Below are 20,425 nucleotides of genomic sequence, written 5' to 3'. Positions count from 1 at the left end.
GTATCCTGTTTCCATTGATCATCCTTGAGATGTTTCTATAACTTGATTAGAGTCCACCTGTGGTAAATTCAATTGATTGGATATGATTTGGAAAGTCACACACCTGTCTATATAAGGTCCCACAGTTGACAGTGCGTTCCAGAGAAAAAACCAAGCTATGAGGTTGAAGGAATTGTCTGTAGAACTCTGAGACAGGATTATGTCGAGGCACTGATCGGCGGAAGGGTACCAAAACGTTTCTGCAGCATTGAAGGTCCCCAAGAACACAGTGGCCTCCATCATTCTTAAATGGAAGAAGTTTGGAACCACCAAGTCTCTTCCTAGAGCTGGCCGACCGGCCAAACTGAGCAATTGGGAGAAAAGGGCCTTTGTCAGGGAAGTGACCATGAGCCCGATGGTTACTCTGACAGAGCTCCAGAGTTTGTCTATGGAGATGGGAGAACCTTCCAGAAGGACAACCATCTCCGCAGCACTAACGACCCTAAGCACACAGCCAAGACAACACAGACGTGGTTTCAGGACAAGTCTCTGAATGTCCGTGAGTAGTCCAGCCAAAACCCGGACCGATCGAACATCTCTGGAGAGACCTGAAAATAGCTGTGCAGCGACCATCCCCATCCAACCTGGCAGAGCTTGAGAGGATCTGCAGAGAAGAATGGGAGAAACTCTCCAAATACAGGTTTGCTAAGCTTGTAGCGTCATACTCAAGACGACTTGAGGTTGTAATCTCTGCCAAAGGATCTTCGACAAAGTACTGAGTAAAGGGTCTGAATACTTATGTAAATGTGATATTTCATATTATAAAAAAATATATATATATTTTTTCTATCTACACAAACATCTATAAAACAGTTTTTGCTTTGTCATTATGGGGTATTGTTTATAGATTGATGAGGGGAAAAACGACTTAATCAATTTTAGAATAAGGCTGTAACGTAACAAAATGTGGAATAAGTGAAGGGGTGTGAATACTTTCCAAATGCACCGTATAAAACCAAAACTCAATAATAAAAAAAACATGATGGACATGATAAGTGATGAAAATGCACTGTCCAAGTCTCAAAACATCAACAAACATACAAATTGGCGCAATGTGAGGTCCGATGGAGGAAGGGACGTTCAGCACACATACTTTCAACTCGAGGACTACCCCCCAGTTGCATTTTCCATTTACTTCATTAGTCGACTCGACCCCCCACCAATAACTGTAGGGGGAAATCAAAAGTGACATTCTCTCAGTTGGACTGGTGGTGCTGCATTGATAATAACTTGGGGCTGAGGCTTGCGGTGAGGAGAGAGCCTCGTCACTTGTCATGCTGCTCAGTTGCCTGAGAGTGTAGCGAAAAACAGGGGGAAGTGTTAAAGGAGTGCAGAGAGCGAGTGATTGCAGCATTTTCTCCCCGAGGATGAGAGAGACACAACCAAACAGGTTAATGAAACGAGGGGAAATAAAGAGAGAGAGAGAGGGGGATGGAGAGAAGGAGAGAGAGAGAGAGGGATGGAGAGAAGGAGAGAGAGGGAGAGGGGGATGGAGAGAAGGAGAGAGAGGGAGAGGGGGATGGAAAGAAGGAGAGAGAGGGAGAGGGGGATGGAGAGAAGGAGAGAGAGGGAGAGGGGGATGGAGAGAAGGAGAGAGAGAGAGAGGGATGGAGAGAAGGAGAGATAGGGAGAGGGGGTGGAGAGAAGGAGAGAGAGGGAGAGGGGGATGGAGAGAAGGAGAGAGAGAGAGATGGGGATGGAGAGAAGGAGAGAGAGAGAGAGGGGGATGGAGAGAAGGAGAGAGAGGGAGATGGAGAGAAGGAGAGAGAGGGAGAGGGGGATGGAGAGAAGGAGAGAGGGAGAGGGGGATGGAGAGAAGGAGAGAGAGGGAGAGTGGGATGGAGAGAAGGAGAGAGAGAGAGGGGGATGAGAGAAGGAGAGAGAGGGAGAGTGGGATGGAGAGAAGGAGAGAGAGAGAGAGAGAGGGGGGGGGGGGGGGGGGTGGAGAGAAGGAGAGAGAGGGAGAGGGGGATGGAGAGAGAGAGAGAGTGGGAGTGAAATAGAGTTAGAGAGTATTTTCTGTTGTGCTAACAGGCGTGAATGGTGACGTGCTCCCACGGCCGCACAACTGTTTTGCCTGTCTGTCCTCGTCCAGCCAGACAGATACCACTGTGTTAACATCTGTGGAGGTGGGTGGAAATTGGCCGACAGCTTCCCTTCCTCACTCCCTCTCTGCTTTCCTTGTTGCCTGAGTTCTATCAGAACATCACGGCAGGAGGGCCCAGAGACACTTTCCATCTGACGTGGAGGACTTGGAGGACTGGGAGGCGGGCAGGGACACATCAGAGAGACGTTGACGGCAAAAACGTGGTCTTCAAACATGCTGTGTTTACCAAGCCTTTCAAATATCACTGACAGGATGCACACAAATATTTCAAATACCTCATTCCAAATGCATGTCAATTAAATTGAATGAATACTACCCATCCCTGCAGGAAAATGCAGCTTGAACGTAAAGAAATTGAGAAATAGTGTTTGTATCTGCTGAAATGGAGGGGTCACTTTCTCCTCCGTTTTTATTGCTTTCGGTTGTTCTGACTGACAGTTTGTAATACAAGCTGCAACTTGTGTGTCTGAAATTAGCATATGCTGGTGGACTGTTTTCATAGGTTTTGAATGATTTCGGATAGCTTTGGCAATGACTTCACGTCAACTTTCAGAATTTTCCCATAGGGTTCTGGTCAAAAGTAGTGCACTATATGGAAATATGGTGCCATTTGGGACGCATCCCAAGGCTATTGAACTACAGCTGTAGGATCTTAATTATATCACCCTGTTGCAGGAGAAATTCCCTGCAATGCAGGAAATGTAAAACGTCTAGTGTATTTGAGGTCTGTAATTTCCAGACTTGATTTTCCCAAACTAAAAATATGTCAATCCCTACAGAAATGTCCATTGATTAAAATCCACATAATACTTCACATTTCCTGTTGCTGAAAATTGTCTCAAATTAAGATCATATATCTTGCAACACTTTCATTTACTCTCGTGCAAACACATAACTCTAATCCTGACCCTAACCTAATCATAACCAACAGATTTGCTGGTGCCATTTCCATTCTAGTTTTCCTGATTGAAACACATTCTTTCATTTTACTAAGATCCATCAAATCACAGTGGGCATCAATCGATCTTTCCAAACGTTCCTTCACATCAACAACACTCAAAGGTGGAGGCCATCTTGTGATCCAAGGGTCACCTTCCCTCTACTACAGCCCACCTAGGCTACCATTGGTATATCTGTAGCACATTCCCTCTTACCTACTTGGTGTGTAACAACAAGTGGCGCAGCGTTCTAAGGCACTGTATCTCAGTGCAAGAGGTGTCACTACAGACCCTGGTTCAATTCCAGGCTGTATCGCAACTGGCCGTGATTGGGAGTCCCATAGGGTGGCGCACAATTGACCCAGCGTCGCCCGGGTTAGAGTTTGGCCGGGGTAGGCCATCACTGTAAATAAGAATTTGTTCTTAACTGACTTGCCTAGTTAAATAAAGGTTAAATAAATAAATGTACTGACATGTATGTGATAGATGCAAACACACACACTAGATATTAATGTATGTAAATTGTAAAGTATTTTGTCTGTAATGTCTTCTTTTATTATGTGTCGGACCCCAGTAAGACGAGCTGTAGCCATTGGCGTCGGCTAATGTGGATACTAATAAAAATTGAATAAAGGGTGGTCGAGTTTGGTGGCCTATTTCTCCAAGGGAGAGGTACTTGAAGAGATTTGTTTGTTTGGCATGTCAATAAAGTACTTTTATGGATCATGGGTTGTCAGAACTAAGTTGTTACCTGTCCCAAACTCCCTGTGATTAACAAGGCATGCCTTGACAGGGCAGTTGCTTTCACGCTGTTTCTCGGAACAGTGCACCCATGTTGATTACCTTTGCCAAAGGGGAGACAGAAGGTGGCTTGGGGAGTAGTGGCGTGATACGTTTCTACACTAACGGAGGAATTCAGCTTGGCATTAAGAAATAGAAAATAGATTGGTGAAGTGCTTGATTATGGTTGATCACCTTGTCAGTGAAAAGGAGTATATTTAAACTGCAGTATATTTAGGTACATTCGACAAAGAGGAACAGTTGTAATATATTTTATTGTAATATATTATGTTTGGCTCCCAGAGTCCTTTATGGTTGTTCAGCCTATATTTTGTTAATGACCAGTTAATCGTTTGGACATTCCCCCCCAAAAAGTACATTCATCTTCACCCAACACATTATAAAATAGATACATGCGTAAAGAAGTGAGTAATTCAATGTGAGAGAAAGCTAGGGAGATGTGCAAAGTCCCCATGAATCCAGCCAGGAGCGGTTTCAGAAGCAAACCAAGCCGGCCTTGAGGTGATCTGAATTTGTATTCGAACACACTCTCTAATATTCATTTTTAATTACTAACAAAGAACATATTCCATTCCTGTAAACAGAGGTTTGAAAAAATAATGTCTGAACGGTCAAATAGGGAAGCCTATCTTGCGGCGGGAGCCGGCTAACTGGACTTGCGCCACTGATGAGTCTCACACGTGTCAGGAGCTGACAAACTTGAGCTCAGAAGTGACGCTACTTAATTGGTTTTTATCCAGTAATAAACTGTGAGGCCCAGCAGATGTTTGGGATCATCGGTGTCAATAGCTCATTAAAAACTTGGCAGCGATAATAAGATCTATACTTTCCCTGCTTCCAACCCTCCAAACAAGCTCGACTAGAGTGAATGTTCACCAAGGTGTCCCTTTAAAAAGCAGCACTCCATGCTACCCGCTTTTCCAATGATGTTGTATCAAATGCAGTGGAAGCTTACAGAGTTTTAAATATGGGGAGCTGCGTGTGAGTTTTCCTGTTAAATCACTGTGGATTGTTTACCAGGGCAGATTATGAATCAGCATCCCGGGCCCAGAGAGCTTGGAGCGGAGGCTGCATTAAAAATACTGGGACTGCCTGACAGAGAATATCCCTCCACAGTCACGCTAAATGCTAAGAAACTCAAGAAATTGAGAGTTTCTCACTTCCTGTGTCTCTTGGTTTTATCCCCTTAGACAGCTGAGTACAAACAGACCTCTGGAAATTAGCTGAGGTGATACAGCCGAGACACACAGATGTAGGGAGGAGAGAGGCAAGCAGGCAACGTCTCAATTAATACATTTTAAAATGTATCCTTTATTTAACGAGGCAAGTCAGTTAAGAACAAATTCTTATTTACAATGACAGCCTCGGAACAGTGGGTTAACTGCCTTGGCCAGGACGACAGATTTTTACCTTGTCAGCTCGGGATTCAATCTAGCAACCTTTCGGTTACCGGCCCAACGCTCAAACTACTAGGCTACCTGCCACCCCTTTAACCAAGGGATTGATGTGGGAGTGGCAAACTGGCACATGTGGGGGTAGTATAAGAATCTCACTCAATAAGAGGCAGAGTAAAAGTCAATGAAGAAAACACAGAACAATCTGGCTAATAGAGCACTTAAAGTAAAGTGTACTTTGGGCTGTTGATTTCCCTACCAGCCACCTGCTGGAGTCACACAGCTTTATATATTGGAGAGAAGCAGGAAGAGTGGAAAGAAATCTGGTCAAATCTCCTAAATGTCTACCAAACATTCTCTTCCTGAGCTCATTAAAAGTGTATCGCCTTTGGTTTCCAATGTCCAATGGCGAAAGCAGATTGAAGTGGTACACGAAAGAGCCACTCGGTATGTGAAGGACAACACCCAGGTACAGCTTTCGTTCAGACAGAAATCACTCCTTTTCTTACTCAATCATTCCAGAGAGTTATGAAGAAGTGTGGAGATGCCCAGAGAGCTTGGAGCAGAGGCTGCCTTAAAATACTGGGACTGCCTGACAGAGAATATCATTCCAGAGAGTTATGAAGTGTGGAGATGGGTGAATAACGTTACACTCCAGCACAATAACACTAACTAAAACACTAACTAACTAATAACACTCTCCCACTCCCAAAAGAGCGCCATGGGGGTAGTTGACTCCAATTTAAAAGCTTATGAACAGCACGGGAGACTGACCGCCCCCCTATTCGCCCTGGCAGATAGCAGGCGACTCTTACCGAGGCCCTTCTGTCGCCTGCACAGCAATGGGACGGTGCCCGGCATTCGCCGCGCAAAGAACCTCTCCAAAATCTGCCAGCTGCACGATATGACAAACAAGAGTAATGGAGCCTCACTTCTCCTAACTAGGAGGAGTGGAGGAGAAAAGAATAGGGGAGGAAAAATAACTAGTCTCCGGCAACGGCACCACGCTAACAACGGTCATTGGAAGCCAACGGCACACCTGCAGCGAATGCTTGTCTCACGCAATCAACGGGTGGACAATTACGAGTTAATAAAGACGGCGTGGAGGTTACAAAGTCCCTCGTCGAGACAACTCATCTGTTTTGAATGGCATCCTTTTGTATGTTTACTTAATTGTGTTCATTTTCTTTGCAGGGAGAGACTGACACTGGGATCCCTCTGTAAATTAGCCACCTTTTCTGGACTAAATCAATGCCATCTGCACTAATTATGCAATTGGTAGTTATTCAACCAGAAAGATGAAGAGGAGCTCTCTCTTCCATATGGAAGGCTGATATTTCTATAATTTTGCGTGTCTGCAGATGGGCGTGATTATGGGTGTCACAGTAGCCAATAGCCACCTCTGACATGATGATCTAATAGTCTACCATTGATCTCAGGTTATCTGCCTTGTAAATTGAAGCGCCAGCCGACCCCTAACCAGGAGGAAATATTGGCCCCCAGAATCTAATGAAAGAGCACAAGACCCTGGTTAAGAATGGGGGTTGGAGGAGGGTGTCAAGATGAGATCATTTATGGCTTCATTATAATGGCTGGCTGAAGATATTGGTTCTGGCTGTGGCAGGACGGCACATGTTGTTTCCCTACAGCTGCTGTGCTGTAGATTGTCTCCAGTTAGGCTTCCCGATCGTGAGTTACATCTGATGCTGCTTTACCTTGCTTGGTTGCTTCTAGATAGTAAACAACTGTAAAACACGTGTTGTTGCCTGGCCGGGAATAAAGATATGTTTCCTTATACTAGGTTATGGTGTGCGGCGAAAGGTTGCTGGTTTGAATCCCAGTGCCTGCAAGGTGGAAAAATCTGCCATTCTGCACTTGAGCAGGGCAGTTAACCCCCAACAACTGCTCCCTATGAGCCGTGGACATCGATTTAGGCAGCCCCTCGCAACTCTCTGATTAAATGCGGAAGACACATTTCGGTTGAATGCATTCAGTTTTGCAACTGACTAGTAATCCCCCTTTCCCTTAATAGGAAACGGTGTCTCTTTATTTGCGACAATATTTTTCGTTATGTTCTTCATTTTCCAAGCCAGCGTGTAGATAGGTTGAAGACAAAAAAGGTTACTGTAAAGGGTCCGATACATTGGTTCAGCTCTGGCTGTGTGTCTCCTTACAGGGGGAATTAATTCTGTACCGGCCACACAACAATATGACTTCCAGCTTGACTCAGGTCGGGTGTTGGCGGTTGAGATAAACACAAAAAAGCCAAATACTCCAGACCAGTTTAGGGGAGTGTCTCGTCCATAGTAGCAATCAATCTTCAGCGCCGATGTTGACGCCAAGGGTCAGGAGGAGGAAACCCCCGGAAGCATCGCAGGAGGAAGGGGAGGAAATGTAGAGAGCTGAGAGAAGAACTAGAGAGACATGCCGCCGGGCACGGCGCAATAAAAGCCAGAGCTAGTAAAGGAAGGAGATCCTCTTTATTGGGTTAGGGACGCCTCTGTAAACTGGTTGCTAAATCTCATTCGACTGCAGGGCCCCACCAATTTTCCTTTACCGACGGGCCGCTTGAAGAAATGGGTACCGGGGAATGCATTCTTTCTCCCGGTAACCAAGTTAGTGTCAACTGCCCTGCCGTTGCTCTCCATCACTTAGCTTCACAATAGTCGGGGAAACAAACGTATTAGAGGGATGGGGGCCGGGGTTATATCAGTTCTGCCTGTCAACTAAGGGGAGACAGGGTGGGATGGGGCGGGATGCTGAGGCTTCTTGACTTACTGTACGTGAGCTTGATGATGGAAGGGGGGAAAAGTGTATTACACATTTCCAGACCACTCCAACCTAGAGGATATTGAGGCCCCCACTGAGCATACTGGGACGGTAATAACTTAAATGGATTTCCTATTGTAATTTCCCCTGACAGGAAAGTGCATTATAGTGAAAATGTGTAGTATCAGTGTTGTTAATACTTGAAATAAAAACTTGTTTACTACAAAAGCCCTGAATATGTCACACATGCATTTTTCAATGTTGGCCACTGTTGAGATTAAACGCAGGTATTGTTGTACACCCAATTTTTCAAAATACAATACATGTTTAACAAGTGTGATAAAAAGGTGGAGACAAGTCGACGCATAATCTTTCACAAGCCCTGTTGTTTTACCGTGTTCGTCATTAACACCACCTCCTGCTCTTCCATTGTAAATAACATCCATTCAGCGATTTGTTCCTATGTCAGTCAACAAGTCCTTTTTTCAGTGCATTAATGCCCTCAAAATAGCAGCCAAATAATTTATCCTGCAAGCTTAGTACGATTTGGTAAGCGATATCTGCCGAGTCAATTTGCCGGATGGAAAATGACCAGATTAGATGGGAATGTCCTGCAAGAGAGGAATGTCATTGGAATCAATGGTATTGAACCGTGTTCAGATAATGCTGTCAGGAGAGAGGGGGATAGAGAGAGAGAGAGATGAATAGAGAGAGAGAGAGGGTGCTGGGAGGTAGGTACCATACACACATAGAGTATGTAGTCATAAGAGAGGGGGAGAGATAAAGACAGAGAGAGCACTGAATTGAGAGGTATGTACCATAGACATAGAGGATGTAGTCGTCATACGACTCGCCCACTGAGTTGGCAGCGAAGCAGCGGTAGGTGCCGTTGTAGGTCTTGTTGAGGTTCTCGATGTACAGGTCCGGGCCGGTGATGAGGGCGTGTGAGGGAAGGTCGTCGTCCACCTTCACCCAGTTGATCTGCTGGGGACTAGAGAGAGAGAGAGAGAGAGAGAGAGAGAGAGAGAGAGAGACAGAGACACAGAGAGAGAGAGAGACAGAGAGAGAGAGAGAGACAGACAGACAGACAGAGAGAGACAGAGAGAGACAGAGAGAGACAGAGAGAGACAGACAGACAGACAGACAGACAGACAGACAGACAGACAGAGAGAGACAGAGAGAGAGACAGAGACAGACAGAGAGAGGACAGCAATATCACTCAGTGATTAAATAATACGCATTTGGACTTTTGGGACTGGTCTATTGGCTACACTGGAAAAAGAGGAGACAGTAGTGTCACTAGTCACGTGCATTTTTTTCCCCTAGACCTGGATGTTGAATACATATTATGTCCAATTTTTGTTTTTTAATAATGGGATTATTTAATTGGTTCCTTTGTACTTCCTTTTTTTATGGCACATCTGATAGGGTGTATCCTTTAGGATAAACATAAACACACCCAATGAGATTCTTTCACCTTGCCAAACTATACTGAACAAAAATATAAACGCAACATGTAAAGTATTTGTCCCATGTTAGATTGGGTTGAAAAAAAATATCCCAGAAATGTTCCATATGCACAAAAAGCTTATTTCTCTCAAATGATGTGCACAAATGTGTTTACATCCCTGTTAGTGAGCATTTTCCTTTGCCAAGATAATCCATCCACCTGACAAGTGTGGCATATCAAGAAGCTGGTTAAACAGCACGATCATTACACAGGTGCACCTTGTGCTGGGGACAATAAACTGCCACAAAATGTGCAGTTTTGTCACACAACACAATGCTATCGATGTCTCAAGTTTTAACGGAGTGAGCAATTGACATGCTGACTGCAGGAATGTCCACCAGAGCTGTTGCCAGATTATGTAATGTTAATGTCTCTCCCATAAGCTGCCTCCAATTTCATTTGAGATAATATGGTAGTTCGTCCAACCGGCCTCACAACCGCAGACCACGTGTAACCATGCCAGCCTAGGACATCCACATCTGACTTCTTCACCTGAGGGATCGTCTGAGACCAGCCAACTGGACAGCTGATGAAACTGAGAAGTATTTCTGTCTGTAATAAAGCCCTTTTGTGGGAAAAAAACTAATTCTGATTGGTTGGGCCTAGCTCCCCAGTGGGTGGACCTGGCTCCCAAGTGGGTGGGCCTTTGCCCTCCCAGGTCCACCCATTGCTGTGCCCCTGTCCAGTCACTTGAAATCCATAGATCAGGGCTTAATGACTTTATTTAAATTAACTGATTTCCTTATACGAACTTGAAATTGTTGCATTTATATTTTTGTTCAGTATATTTTTGTGTGTGTGTGTTCATAGCTGTGTGTGTGTGTGTTGAACTGTGTGAGCTATTAGTTGGGTAGCCTTTTATCTTCCTGGCCTCTCGACGTGGTTAACTACATTACCCAGCCATATTTGTTCCCTAGCTACCTTGGCAGGAAGCTTACATGAAGTGCTGGATCTGGATCCCATTTCTTTGACGATGAGTTATGTGAGAAGAACCAGACGGCACAGAGGGGAAAAAAACAAAGCACCTCTTAGCTCTGTTCTGCTCTCACAACCTTCAATGGCTGGTTTGCTAGCTAGCTAGCGCACCGTTATTTCCCTTGAGTGGGCGCCGAGGCCTCTCCCTTGTTGTTCTGTTTTTGTGTTGCCGTTTAAACTTGTTCCCTTCTTTTGAAAAAACTTTTTGGGGGGAGAATGAGGGATGGAGGGAGAGAGAGAAAAGGGAGGAAGAGAGAGAGTAAGGGAGAGAAATATGAAGAAAAAAAGCACTAAGCCACGAAACAAAAGAGCAGTTTGAGCTCAATAACAGTTGATCTCCCGCCTTTGTGGCTTGGTGAAAAAACAACATTTGATGGCGAAGGCGGCGGGCGGCTCGAGAAAGCAAATCAGAATCCCTCGTCAGGGCGAGAATCTTAGGTAGCCGGAATCAGAGGTTAAATATACACACACAGCGTCAGCCGCTTCTGCTGCGCTCCCGATACGGAGTAAGGAGAAATGACCTAGAAGAAGTGGTTTACTGAGGAAGTGGGGATGACACAAGAGAGATAGAGACTGTGGGGGAATGGAGAGAGGGAGGATGGGCGGCTAGAATACAAATGGACACACACGGCCAGAGCCCGCCACTATCTGGCCGCAGTAATGAGTGCAGAGAACTCTCACGGGCTCTAATGAAAATGACTTCCAATTCTCTGGCCTACTGTATTGATTGTATTTTCATCTTTATTAAATGAATACGGGTGAGAGTCGCCTTGTCTCTCCCTGCTGAGAGCAAAACTTGAAGGGGGAAAGGGAGGGAGGTGTGCATGTGTGTGTGTGTGTAGTCTGTATCTGTCGAAATGTGGAAATGTTAGAGGTCTCCTCCTTCACAATTATTGTGCCTCGGGACTAGAGGATGGGTAATGATGTAATGGCTTCGCAGGGATCATACGTCTGACAGCATCATGTAATGACTGTTTGTGTTCCGCAGCGAACCGCTGCAGCCGGCATCACGTTTCCACTACGACCGGCCACCGCTTGCTCCCTGAGCTACGGGCGGGCGTTTCAGTCTCTGCATGTGTCCGTCTTCAACGCATTTACAAGCCCACAACCACACTGTGCTACACCTGGAGCATGTGTAGTATGCTAATAACAGAGGTTGTGAGCTAACAGGAAGAGGGGAGGGGGAGCAGTTTCCCCTTTGGAGGCATATGAAAAGTACATTCAACCTACTCCGTACCAGCCATAAATATTCATACACGTACATTAGTAAGCCCGTGGAGGTGTGTGAAGGTGTCGATGTGTAAAACGTGTGTGTGTCTTACTGGGGTTTGCCTTTGGCCTGGCACGACAGCTCCATGTTCTGTCCTTCCCTTGGCAGCCCGTCAGGAAACTCCACCACGATCTTCACCTCTGGTTTATCTGTGGAAGGAGAGGAAGGGGAAGAGAGAGAGAAAGAGAGAGGTAGGGAGAGACAGTGCGTCAATGTAATATGCAAGTCATTAGTGCCATTACAAGTTTATCAAGTAGGTAGGCTCTAGTCTACTTAATGTTTCTTCATTCCAAGTTGATGCAGGCTACGCAATGTGAAATGTAAGGACGTGTGGTTGGGAGGTTCACGAAACAAATGTTTAAAAATTTGGAGCAAAATATATGAATATTGTATAAAAAAAGACCGTTCTAAAGCTTCAGGTACAAACTCAGCGTTTGTATTGTAGTTTGGTAAATCTTTGTTTGAAACCATATTTTTATCTATCAACACGTTGTTATTATTTGGGCTCCCGAGTGGCGCAGTGGTCTAAGGCGCTGTATCTCAGTGCTAGAGGTGTCACTACAGACATCCTGTTTCGAATCCAGGCCGTATCGCAACCGGCTGTGATTGGGAGTCCCATAGGGCGGCACACAATTGTCCCAGCGTCGTCCGGGTTAGGGTTTGGCCGGTGTAGGCCGTCATTGTAAATAAGGATTTGTTCCCAACTGACTTTCCTAGTTAAATAAAGTGAAATAAAAATGATCTATGCAATGCTAAGGTCCTTCAGAGTTTGGGCCTCACTAAGTACCAGTGGAGGCTGGTGGATGGGAAAATCGGAGGATCGGCTCCTTTCTATCCATTACAATGACACCATCCAATGATATCTCCCTCCAGTAGTCTACACTGGTAAGTAGCCTACACACAACCCCCATAAAACGGCCACATTCTCCTACTGTATCCTCCTATTTTCACAGCAGCACACTGTCCACTTCCAACGGATGCTCCAAGCTTTTCCTCTCTCCTCTGCGGTGTGCAGTTTGTCAACAGTCCATGGGACCGACAGCAGGCTACAGCTACACCATTGACCTTTCTGGTCTATCAGTAACAACCTTTAGCTCGTCCATTAACATGACTGGCCGTCATACGCAGACTGCAGAATGGACAGGTTTGGCCAGGTTCTACTCTCCACCACCCGGTGATAGACAACGGGTAAAGGGATGTCTTTGATGCAGATGTGTCGTCCATAGCTGTTTTTACAACATTTGCTGTGAAATTAAACAGGCTTGTGGCATGTTGCCTTATGGGGGAGTTGGAGGGATTGTGAAGGGACTGTTTGAGGCGAGGTTGTCATTATTGTACGCAACCTAGACGATTTGACAGATTCTGGCCTTCAGGTTGCGGTAGTGTGTGAAGGAGTGTCCCACAGCGAACCTATACTGTTTCTTTTTAACTGTTGGTTAGTCGTCCAGTCGATATCGATTGGTTTATTTAGAGATGTTCTTTTGCAGGGTGAAATTGGTTGAAATTAAATAAGTCCCTCCGGGACTTTAGCCACAGTTGCCGTAATGTTTATGAACTTCCAACACTATCTGCCGTCCTTGCAGTATCCGGGGAAGGCAACAAGATGAAAGAGAAAATAAAGCTGCCTCGCTAACAAGACGTCTGGACCTCAAAGACGCTTTGGACGCTTTATGTAAGAAAGCCATAAATGTCCTCTCAACAACATTTAAGACAGAAACAGGGTTATAAAAGTGGGTAAATCAGTCGGGGCTGCCTTTTAATGTTGCCTTACAGTAAGTTAACACTAATAAGGCCCCCCTTTGCTCCCTTTGGCAGAACTCCAACACGCCTGCCGTGTTCAGAAGAAAGAGCAGCCTCCGTATTATGTACAGAGCTAATGAGAGCAAGGGGGAGAAAGAACAGAGAGATAGAGGGAGAGAAGAGGAAGGGAGAGAAGGAAAAGAAAGAGAGACAGACAACAGACAGGGAGAGAGCGAGTGAGAGAGAGACAGAGAGCGACACTGAGAGGGGGAAGAAAGAGAGAGAGGTGGAAGTGAAAGAGAGAAAGGGAAGAGAGAGAGAGACGAAAGGGAATAGAAAGAGGCAAGCGAGAGCGGTGGGTGGTGGGGCGATAAGAGAAAGAGAGAAAAGAGAGGCAATTTGAATTTGAGGCAGAGTGAATGGAAAAGATGGGAGAGAAGGAAGAGAGAAAGAAAGAGAAGGAAGAGAGAGAAAGTCAAAGAAAGCACACCATTACCTCCCTTTCATTAACAGTGCCCTGGCAACAACGACTGGCGTGGACCGCGAGAATAAAACACACACAGTATGGCTAATGCACTCCTGCTGGGTGTTGTGTTAATACGACCATCATTATCATCACATTCATCATCATCATCAGGTTGTAATGCAACAAAATAGGAAAAAACGCCAAGGGGGATGAATACTTTTGCAAGGCACTGTACCAATAAGAGCGGCAGTTCGGGGCATGTTATTAGGGCTAAACTAAGCAGTTTGCAAATGTATCCAAAACACCAGTCTCAACGTCAACAATGACCTGTGTAGGGTGCCGTCTTTCGGATGGGACGTTAAACGGGAGTCCTGACTCTCTGGGGTCATTAAAGATCCCATGGCACTTATCGTAAGAGTAGGGGTGTCCTGGCTAAATTCCTGGCTAAATTCCCAATCTGGCCCTCAAACCATCACGGTCACCTAATAATCCCCAGTTTACAATTGGCTCATTCATCCCCCTCCTCTCTCCTGTAACTATTACCCAGGTCGTTGCTGTAAATGAGAATGTGTTCTCAGTCAACTTACCCCTATAAAATAACGGATAAAAAAAATAAAAAATTAATGCATCTGGGATGCTGGCCTCTGTCCAGTGTTCTTTTTCCTATTTTAATCTTTTCTTTTTATTGGCCAGTCTGAGATATAGCTTTTTCGTTGCAACTGCCTAGAAGGCCAGCATCCCGGAATCGACTCTTCACTGTTGACGTTGAGACTGGTGTTTTGCGGGTACTATTTAATGAAGCTGCCAGTTGAGGTCTTGTGAGGCATCTGTTTCTCAAACTAGACACTCTAATGTACCTCGACTAACTGGTGCCCCCGCACATTGACTCTGTACCGGAACCCCCTGTATATAGCCTCGCTACTGTTATTTTATTGCTGTGCCTAAATTATTTGTTATATTTCTCTTTTTTCTTCTTCTTAAAACTGCATTGTTGGTTAAGGGCTTGTAAGTAAGCATTTCACTGTTGTATTCGACGCATGTGACAAATAAAGTTTGATTTGTGTCCAAACTTTTGACTGGTATTATATGTAAATGAGATATTTCTGTATTTCATTATCAATACATTTGCAATAATTTGATTTGATTTGCACAAAGCGAGGTCCATACAGAAATGGTTTGTCAAGGTCGCTGTGGAAGAACCTGACTGGCCTGCACAGAGCCTGACCTCAACCACCTTCGGGATGAATTGGACCGCCGACTGCGATTCAGGCCTAATCGCCCAACATCAGTGCCTGACCTTACTAATGCTCATGGCTGAATGAAAGCAATGTTCCAACACCTAGTTGAAAACCTTCCCAGAAGAGTGGAGGCTGTTATTGCAGCAAAGGGGGGATCAACTCCATATTAATGCCCATTATTTTGGAATTAGATATTCGACAAGCAGGTGTCAACATACTTTTGGTCATGTAGTGGATACTTGCCTATTCTGCTCAGTGTTTGACCTGTTGATGGGTTCATTTCCCGAGGAGTATTCGGTACTTTCACTAAGACTGATGTTGTTGTCCCCAGGGCTCCTGTAGTTGAAGTTGCTGTACTTGCAGATCACTAAATATGTTAACAGCGGAGATCCACTGTCCGGTCAACACACAGCAATCTGCAGGCCATCCATCTGTCCAAATTACAGCCCTGGCAGAGGCTGTGCCACTGTCTGGCACCATTTACATTTTACTCATTTAGCAGACGCTCTTATTCAGAGCGACTTACAGGCTCAATTAGGATTTAGTACCTTGTTCAAGGGCACATCAACAGATTTTTCATCTAGTCGGCTAGGGGATTTGAACCAACAGCCCTTTCGGGTTACTGGCCCAACATTCTTAACCACTAGGATAACTGCCGGCTACCTGCCACTATGTTGGTTGGACAGATATGTACTGTTTTTAATAGAAATAACTTTGTTTAGGCTTGTACGCTTCTACACTGCACTCTCCCAAAAGTTATTGAAACCACGTTGCTCTTTTGTGGTGTGTGGATTAAAATGAAACCATTACATGCAATGCAGAGGGTTGGTACTGATAAAATACACTACAGTACATCCCTCAGTAGTCCTCTCACTGCAGTGGAATATCTCCTGTCCTTGTCATCTTCAAAATGTCATCATGGAACTAGAGGTTTAGTGTTTTGACGGCTACAGTACCAGTGTCTGTCTCGGAGTTGTACCATCTTAAACTCGCTAGACACACACACGCTCCGGTGACTTCCTGGTATTACCACTTGGGGAAAATGAGAGCGTCTGTATCGTCCAGGGAGACGACCATTATCATTATGCTAATATAATTATTTGCTTTATTATCTGCGTCCCCCAGCAGCACTCAAGTCTCGGACATCCATCTGCCATGGAAAGCTGAACTAGTGACCCCGTGGGGGGGGGGGCAACAGAGCAGTAGGGTAACCCTGCTTACCTTGCCCAGCAAGCCATCAATATTATTACTGGGCTTATTTAATATCCCTGGCCATGTTTTTTCTATTTTCTATGTGCACTCAATGATTTTAACATTGATTGCTTTTGCCTGCCCCGACAGCCAGGCAAGGCGAAGTGTCTGGTGAGAGCGCACAAGTCGGACCGTGAAATGAGAACGTGTAGAATTTGGGCTGCTGGCTGGCTCACCTTGGGAGGAGAATTTCAAGAATTTGGAATGATAGTTCATTATCACATTATTTTGTAGTAGTCACTAAAATGTAAAATCCAATTGCCGCCATATTGGTGGGACCATGTGAAATCGTGTAACATCGAACCGTATCCGCTCTTCCCTTTCCATATCTATCCAGCGCAATATGAATAAGTACTTGTGCGAGCGTGACAGTAGGGGCAGCCCAACCAGGCTCTGCAGAAGCAGTTGGAGTAGGGCTCACGTAGTGGAATTTGCTGTACTTGCAGGTCACTAAATATTTCAACAGCGGAGCTCAACCAGGCTGCTCCACTGCCCAGCCTTTTCGGTCAACACACAGCAATCTGCAGGCCGTCCAGGAGTCCAAATTACAGCCCTGGCAGAGGCGGTGCCACTCTGACTGGGTGATGGGTGTGGCGCAACATTGGTCGGACAGGCATGTACCCGTTTTACAAGAGAGAACTTTGTTTCAGGCTTGGGATGTGTTAGTTTCTACACTGCACTCTCACAAAAGTTATTGAAACTACTTTGCTCGAATCTTGTGGTGTGTGGATTAAAATGAAACCATTACATGCAATGCAGAGGGTTGGTACTGATAAAAGACATTACAGTACATCCCTCAATTGTCTTCTCACTGCAGTGTAATATCTCCTGTCCTTGTCATCTTCAAAATGTCATCATGAAACTAGAGGTTTAGTGTTTTGATGGCTACAGTACCAGTGTCTGTCTCGGAGTTGTACCATCTTAAACTCGCTAGACACACACACGCTCCGGTGACTTCCTGGTATTACCACTTGGGGAAAATGAGAGCGTCTGTATCGTCCAGGGAGACGACCATTATCATTATGCTAATATAATTATTTGCTTTATTATCTGCGTCCCCCAGCAGCACTCAAGTCTCGGACATCCATCTGCCATGGAAAGCTGAACTAGTGACCCCGTGGGGGGGGGGCAACAGAGCAGTAGGGTAACCCTGCTTACCTTGCCCAGCAAGCCATCAATATTATTACTGGACTTATTTAATATCCCTGGCCATGTTTTTTCTATTTTCTATGGCAGAAAGAAGTCTATTAGGCCAGCCTGTGCACTCAATGACTTCAACATTGATTGCTTTTGCCTGCCCCAACAGCATGGCGAGGCGATGTTTCTGATGAGAGCGCGCAAGGCGGTTTGTGGAAGGAGAACGGGTAGAATTTGGGCAGCTGGCTGGCTCACCGTGGAGGAGAATTTTAAGAATTTGGAATGATAGTTCATTATCACACAATTATTTTTGTATTTGCTAAAATTTCAAATTCAATTGCCACCATATTGGTAGTTCAATGTGAAACATTGAACCGTATCCTCTCTTCCCCTTCCATATCTATCCAGCGCAATGTGAAAGAAGTACTTGTGCGAACGTGACAGCAGGGGCAGCCCAACCAAGCTCTGCAGAAGCAGTTGAGAGGGGCAGCCTAGAGAACCAGTCTGCTCCTGTAATGGGAGAGCGGCCAAATGTCACGACAAGGCACATGAGCCCGTCTCTTCCAAGGAAGAGTCAGATGGAGCATCCTTGTTTATTTTGTATGTCAAGTTTTGGAAGGAAAGGCAAGAGAAAATACCGTTACCCTTTTATGTAGATAATGGTATCTGAAGCCTAGGTCTTCAGCCCAAAGGCCAAGTCAAGCACTTCAGGGCCTTACCCATTGTATCATAATGCCACTACTGCATATTAAACATAGGCCAAACATTAAGTTGGTTGATTTTAGTTCCTGAAATGCAGTCTGAAGGCCTTTGTCTGCCATTTCAGGTTGGACAAAGGCCTCTGAGAAAAAGGGGCAAACTTGTGTTGGGTGCAAAAAATGATGGATAGACAAAGTTCAGTCAACATATGTGGAACAACAAAATCTAAAACAATTTCCCTCAATCAGTAGAAAACATTTATCTCACCCATGCTCTCCATACGTTTCCGTATCATGTGCAAGGAATATTTCTGTAAAAATAGACAGGGTTTGAGTGTCGGCCCATACTCACAGTGAACCACAAGGTACGTCTGTGCCTGGACGTCTTTGACGGCTGGGTGATCCACAATGCACACCACGGGCACACCGTCATCCTCTTTGGTGACGGTGAACGTCAGCTGGCTGGTCACGGTGAACATGGTGTCGTACATCTCCTCTACCTTTGACTTACCTGGGAGGGAAAATGAAGACAGACACATTTAAAGGTCCACTGTGTGTTATTTACAGCCATTTTCTATCATAAATTTGTTGTTTTTGGAATTAAGTAGTGGGTCGTTTAACACAGACCACAGTATTTTATGGCACCTGATGAAGACCTGAGTGGTTGAAACGTTGTCACCAATAAACCACATGCGAGCATAGATTGCAGTGTGCAGAGTTTCTTTACATTATTTTATAGTATGACGATATATGGCACCTGGCTTTAGAAGCTTCTCAAATGAAGTCAATTGGAGGTGTACCTGTGGATGTATTTCAAGGCCTACCTTCAAACTCAGTGCCTCTTTGTCATGGGAAAATCAAAAGAAATCAGCCAAGACATCAGAAAATAAATTGTAGACCTCCACAAGACTGGTTCATCCTTGGGAGCAATTTCCAAATGCCTGAAGGTACCACATTCATCTGTACAAACAATAGTACACAAGTATAAACACCATGGGACCACGCAGACGTCATACCGCTCAGGAAGGAGACACATTCTGTCTCCTAGAGATGAAGGTACTTTGGTACGAAAAGTGCAAATCAATCCCAGAATAACAGCAAAGGATCCTTGTGAAGATGCTGGAGGAAACAGGAACAAAAGTATCTATATCCAGAGTAAAACGAGTCCTATATGGGCTCAGCAAGGAAGAAGCCACTGCTCCAAAACCGCCATAGAAAAGCCAGACTATGGTTTGCAACTCCACATGGGGACAAAGATCATACTTTTTGGAGAAATGTCCTCTGGTCTGATGAAACAAAAATAGAACTGTTTGGACATAATGACCATCGTTATGTTTGGAGGAAAAAGGCGGGAGGCCATCCCAACCGTGAAGCACGGGGGTGGCAGCGTCATGTTGTGGGGTTGATTTGTTGCAGGGGGACTGGTGTACTTCACAAAATAGATGTGGATATATTGAAGCAACATCTCAAGACATCAGTCAGGAAGTTAAAGCTTGGTCACAAGGGTCTTCCAAATGGACAATGACCCCAAGCATACTTCCAAAGTTGTATTTGGCTAAGGTGTATGTAAACTTCCCACTTCAACTGTACCTGTGACATATTTTCCTATAGGGAAGAAAAATACCATACAAGACTGTAAGGACCTACTATAACGCAATCTTCTTAATTTTTAGACCATTAATGTAACTGGCCTAGCTATATACGTTTTCTCTTCATAAGGACACCACATGGTATTTGGTACTTTTTGTGGAAGTACACATCTCTGAACGTACCTGAAAACAAAACATATTTTTTTCCCCCTATGAAAAGCTTGTATTATGTAACCAACCACATGAAATTGGGAGTGGAATATGTTTAATTTGTAACGAAATGGTAACAAAGGGATACTGTTGTACTCAAGGCTACGTGGGAAGACTAGTAATAACTTAGCATAAGGGAGAGGCGTCCATTGTGGGTCTCTGAATGGAGCGGCTCTGTGAAAGTGACCTTGTACAGTACAAGTAGTGGAGAGAGGGAGACGTCCTTGAGAATGGTCAATGGAAGGAGAATCAGCTGGAAATGTCTTGCTGTTGAGGGCTTTTGTGAGTCACTC

At 44.9% G+C, this 20,425-nt stretch overlaps 1 protein-coding gene across 4 annotated transcripts in view; it reads right to left on the bottom strand.

The window, feature by feature from the left end:
• Nucleotides 1–20,425, bottom strand: part of cadm1a (cell adhesion molecule 1a) — a 420,614-nt gene that overhangs the window by 43,269 nt on the left and 356,920 nt on the right. For all 4 annotated transcript variants that reach the window (XM_020485689.2, XM_020485691.2, XM_020485692.2 and 1 more), the window contains 3 exons: nt 18,686–18,844; nt 11,856–11,952; nt 8,867–9,039 (listed from right to left, as the gene is read on the bottom strand). In XM_020485689.2, coding sequence (XP_020341278.1) covers nt 8,867–9,039; nt 11,856–11,952; nt 18,686–18,844 — 429 coding nt within the window. The remainder of the gene's footprint in view (nt 1–8,866; nt 9,040–11,855; nt 11,953–18,685; nt 18,845–20,425) is intronic.

Source organism: Oncorhynchus kisutch, linkage group LG6 (genome assembly GCF_002021735.2).
Source record: "Oncorhynchus kisutch isolate 150728-3 linkage group LG6, Okis_V2, whole genome shotgun sequence".
In the NCBI taxonomy this organism is placed as follows: domain Eukaryota; kingdom Metazoa; phylum Chordata; class Actinopteri; order Salmoniformes; family Salmonidae; genus Oncorhynchus; species Oncorhynchus kisutch.
The sequence above is the reverse complement of the archived record's forward strand: the minus strand, read 5'-3'. Positions and strand labels throughout refer to the sequence as shown.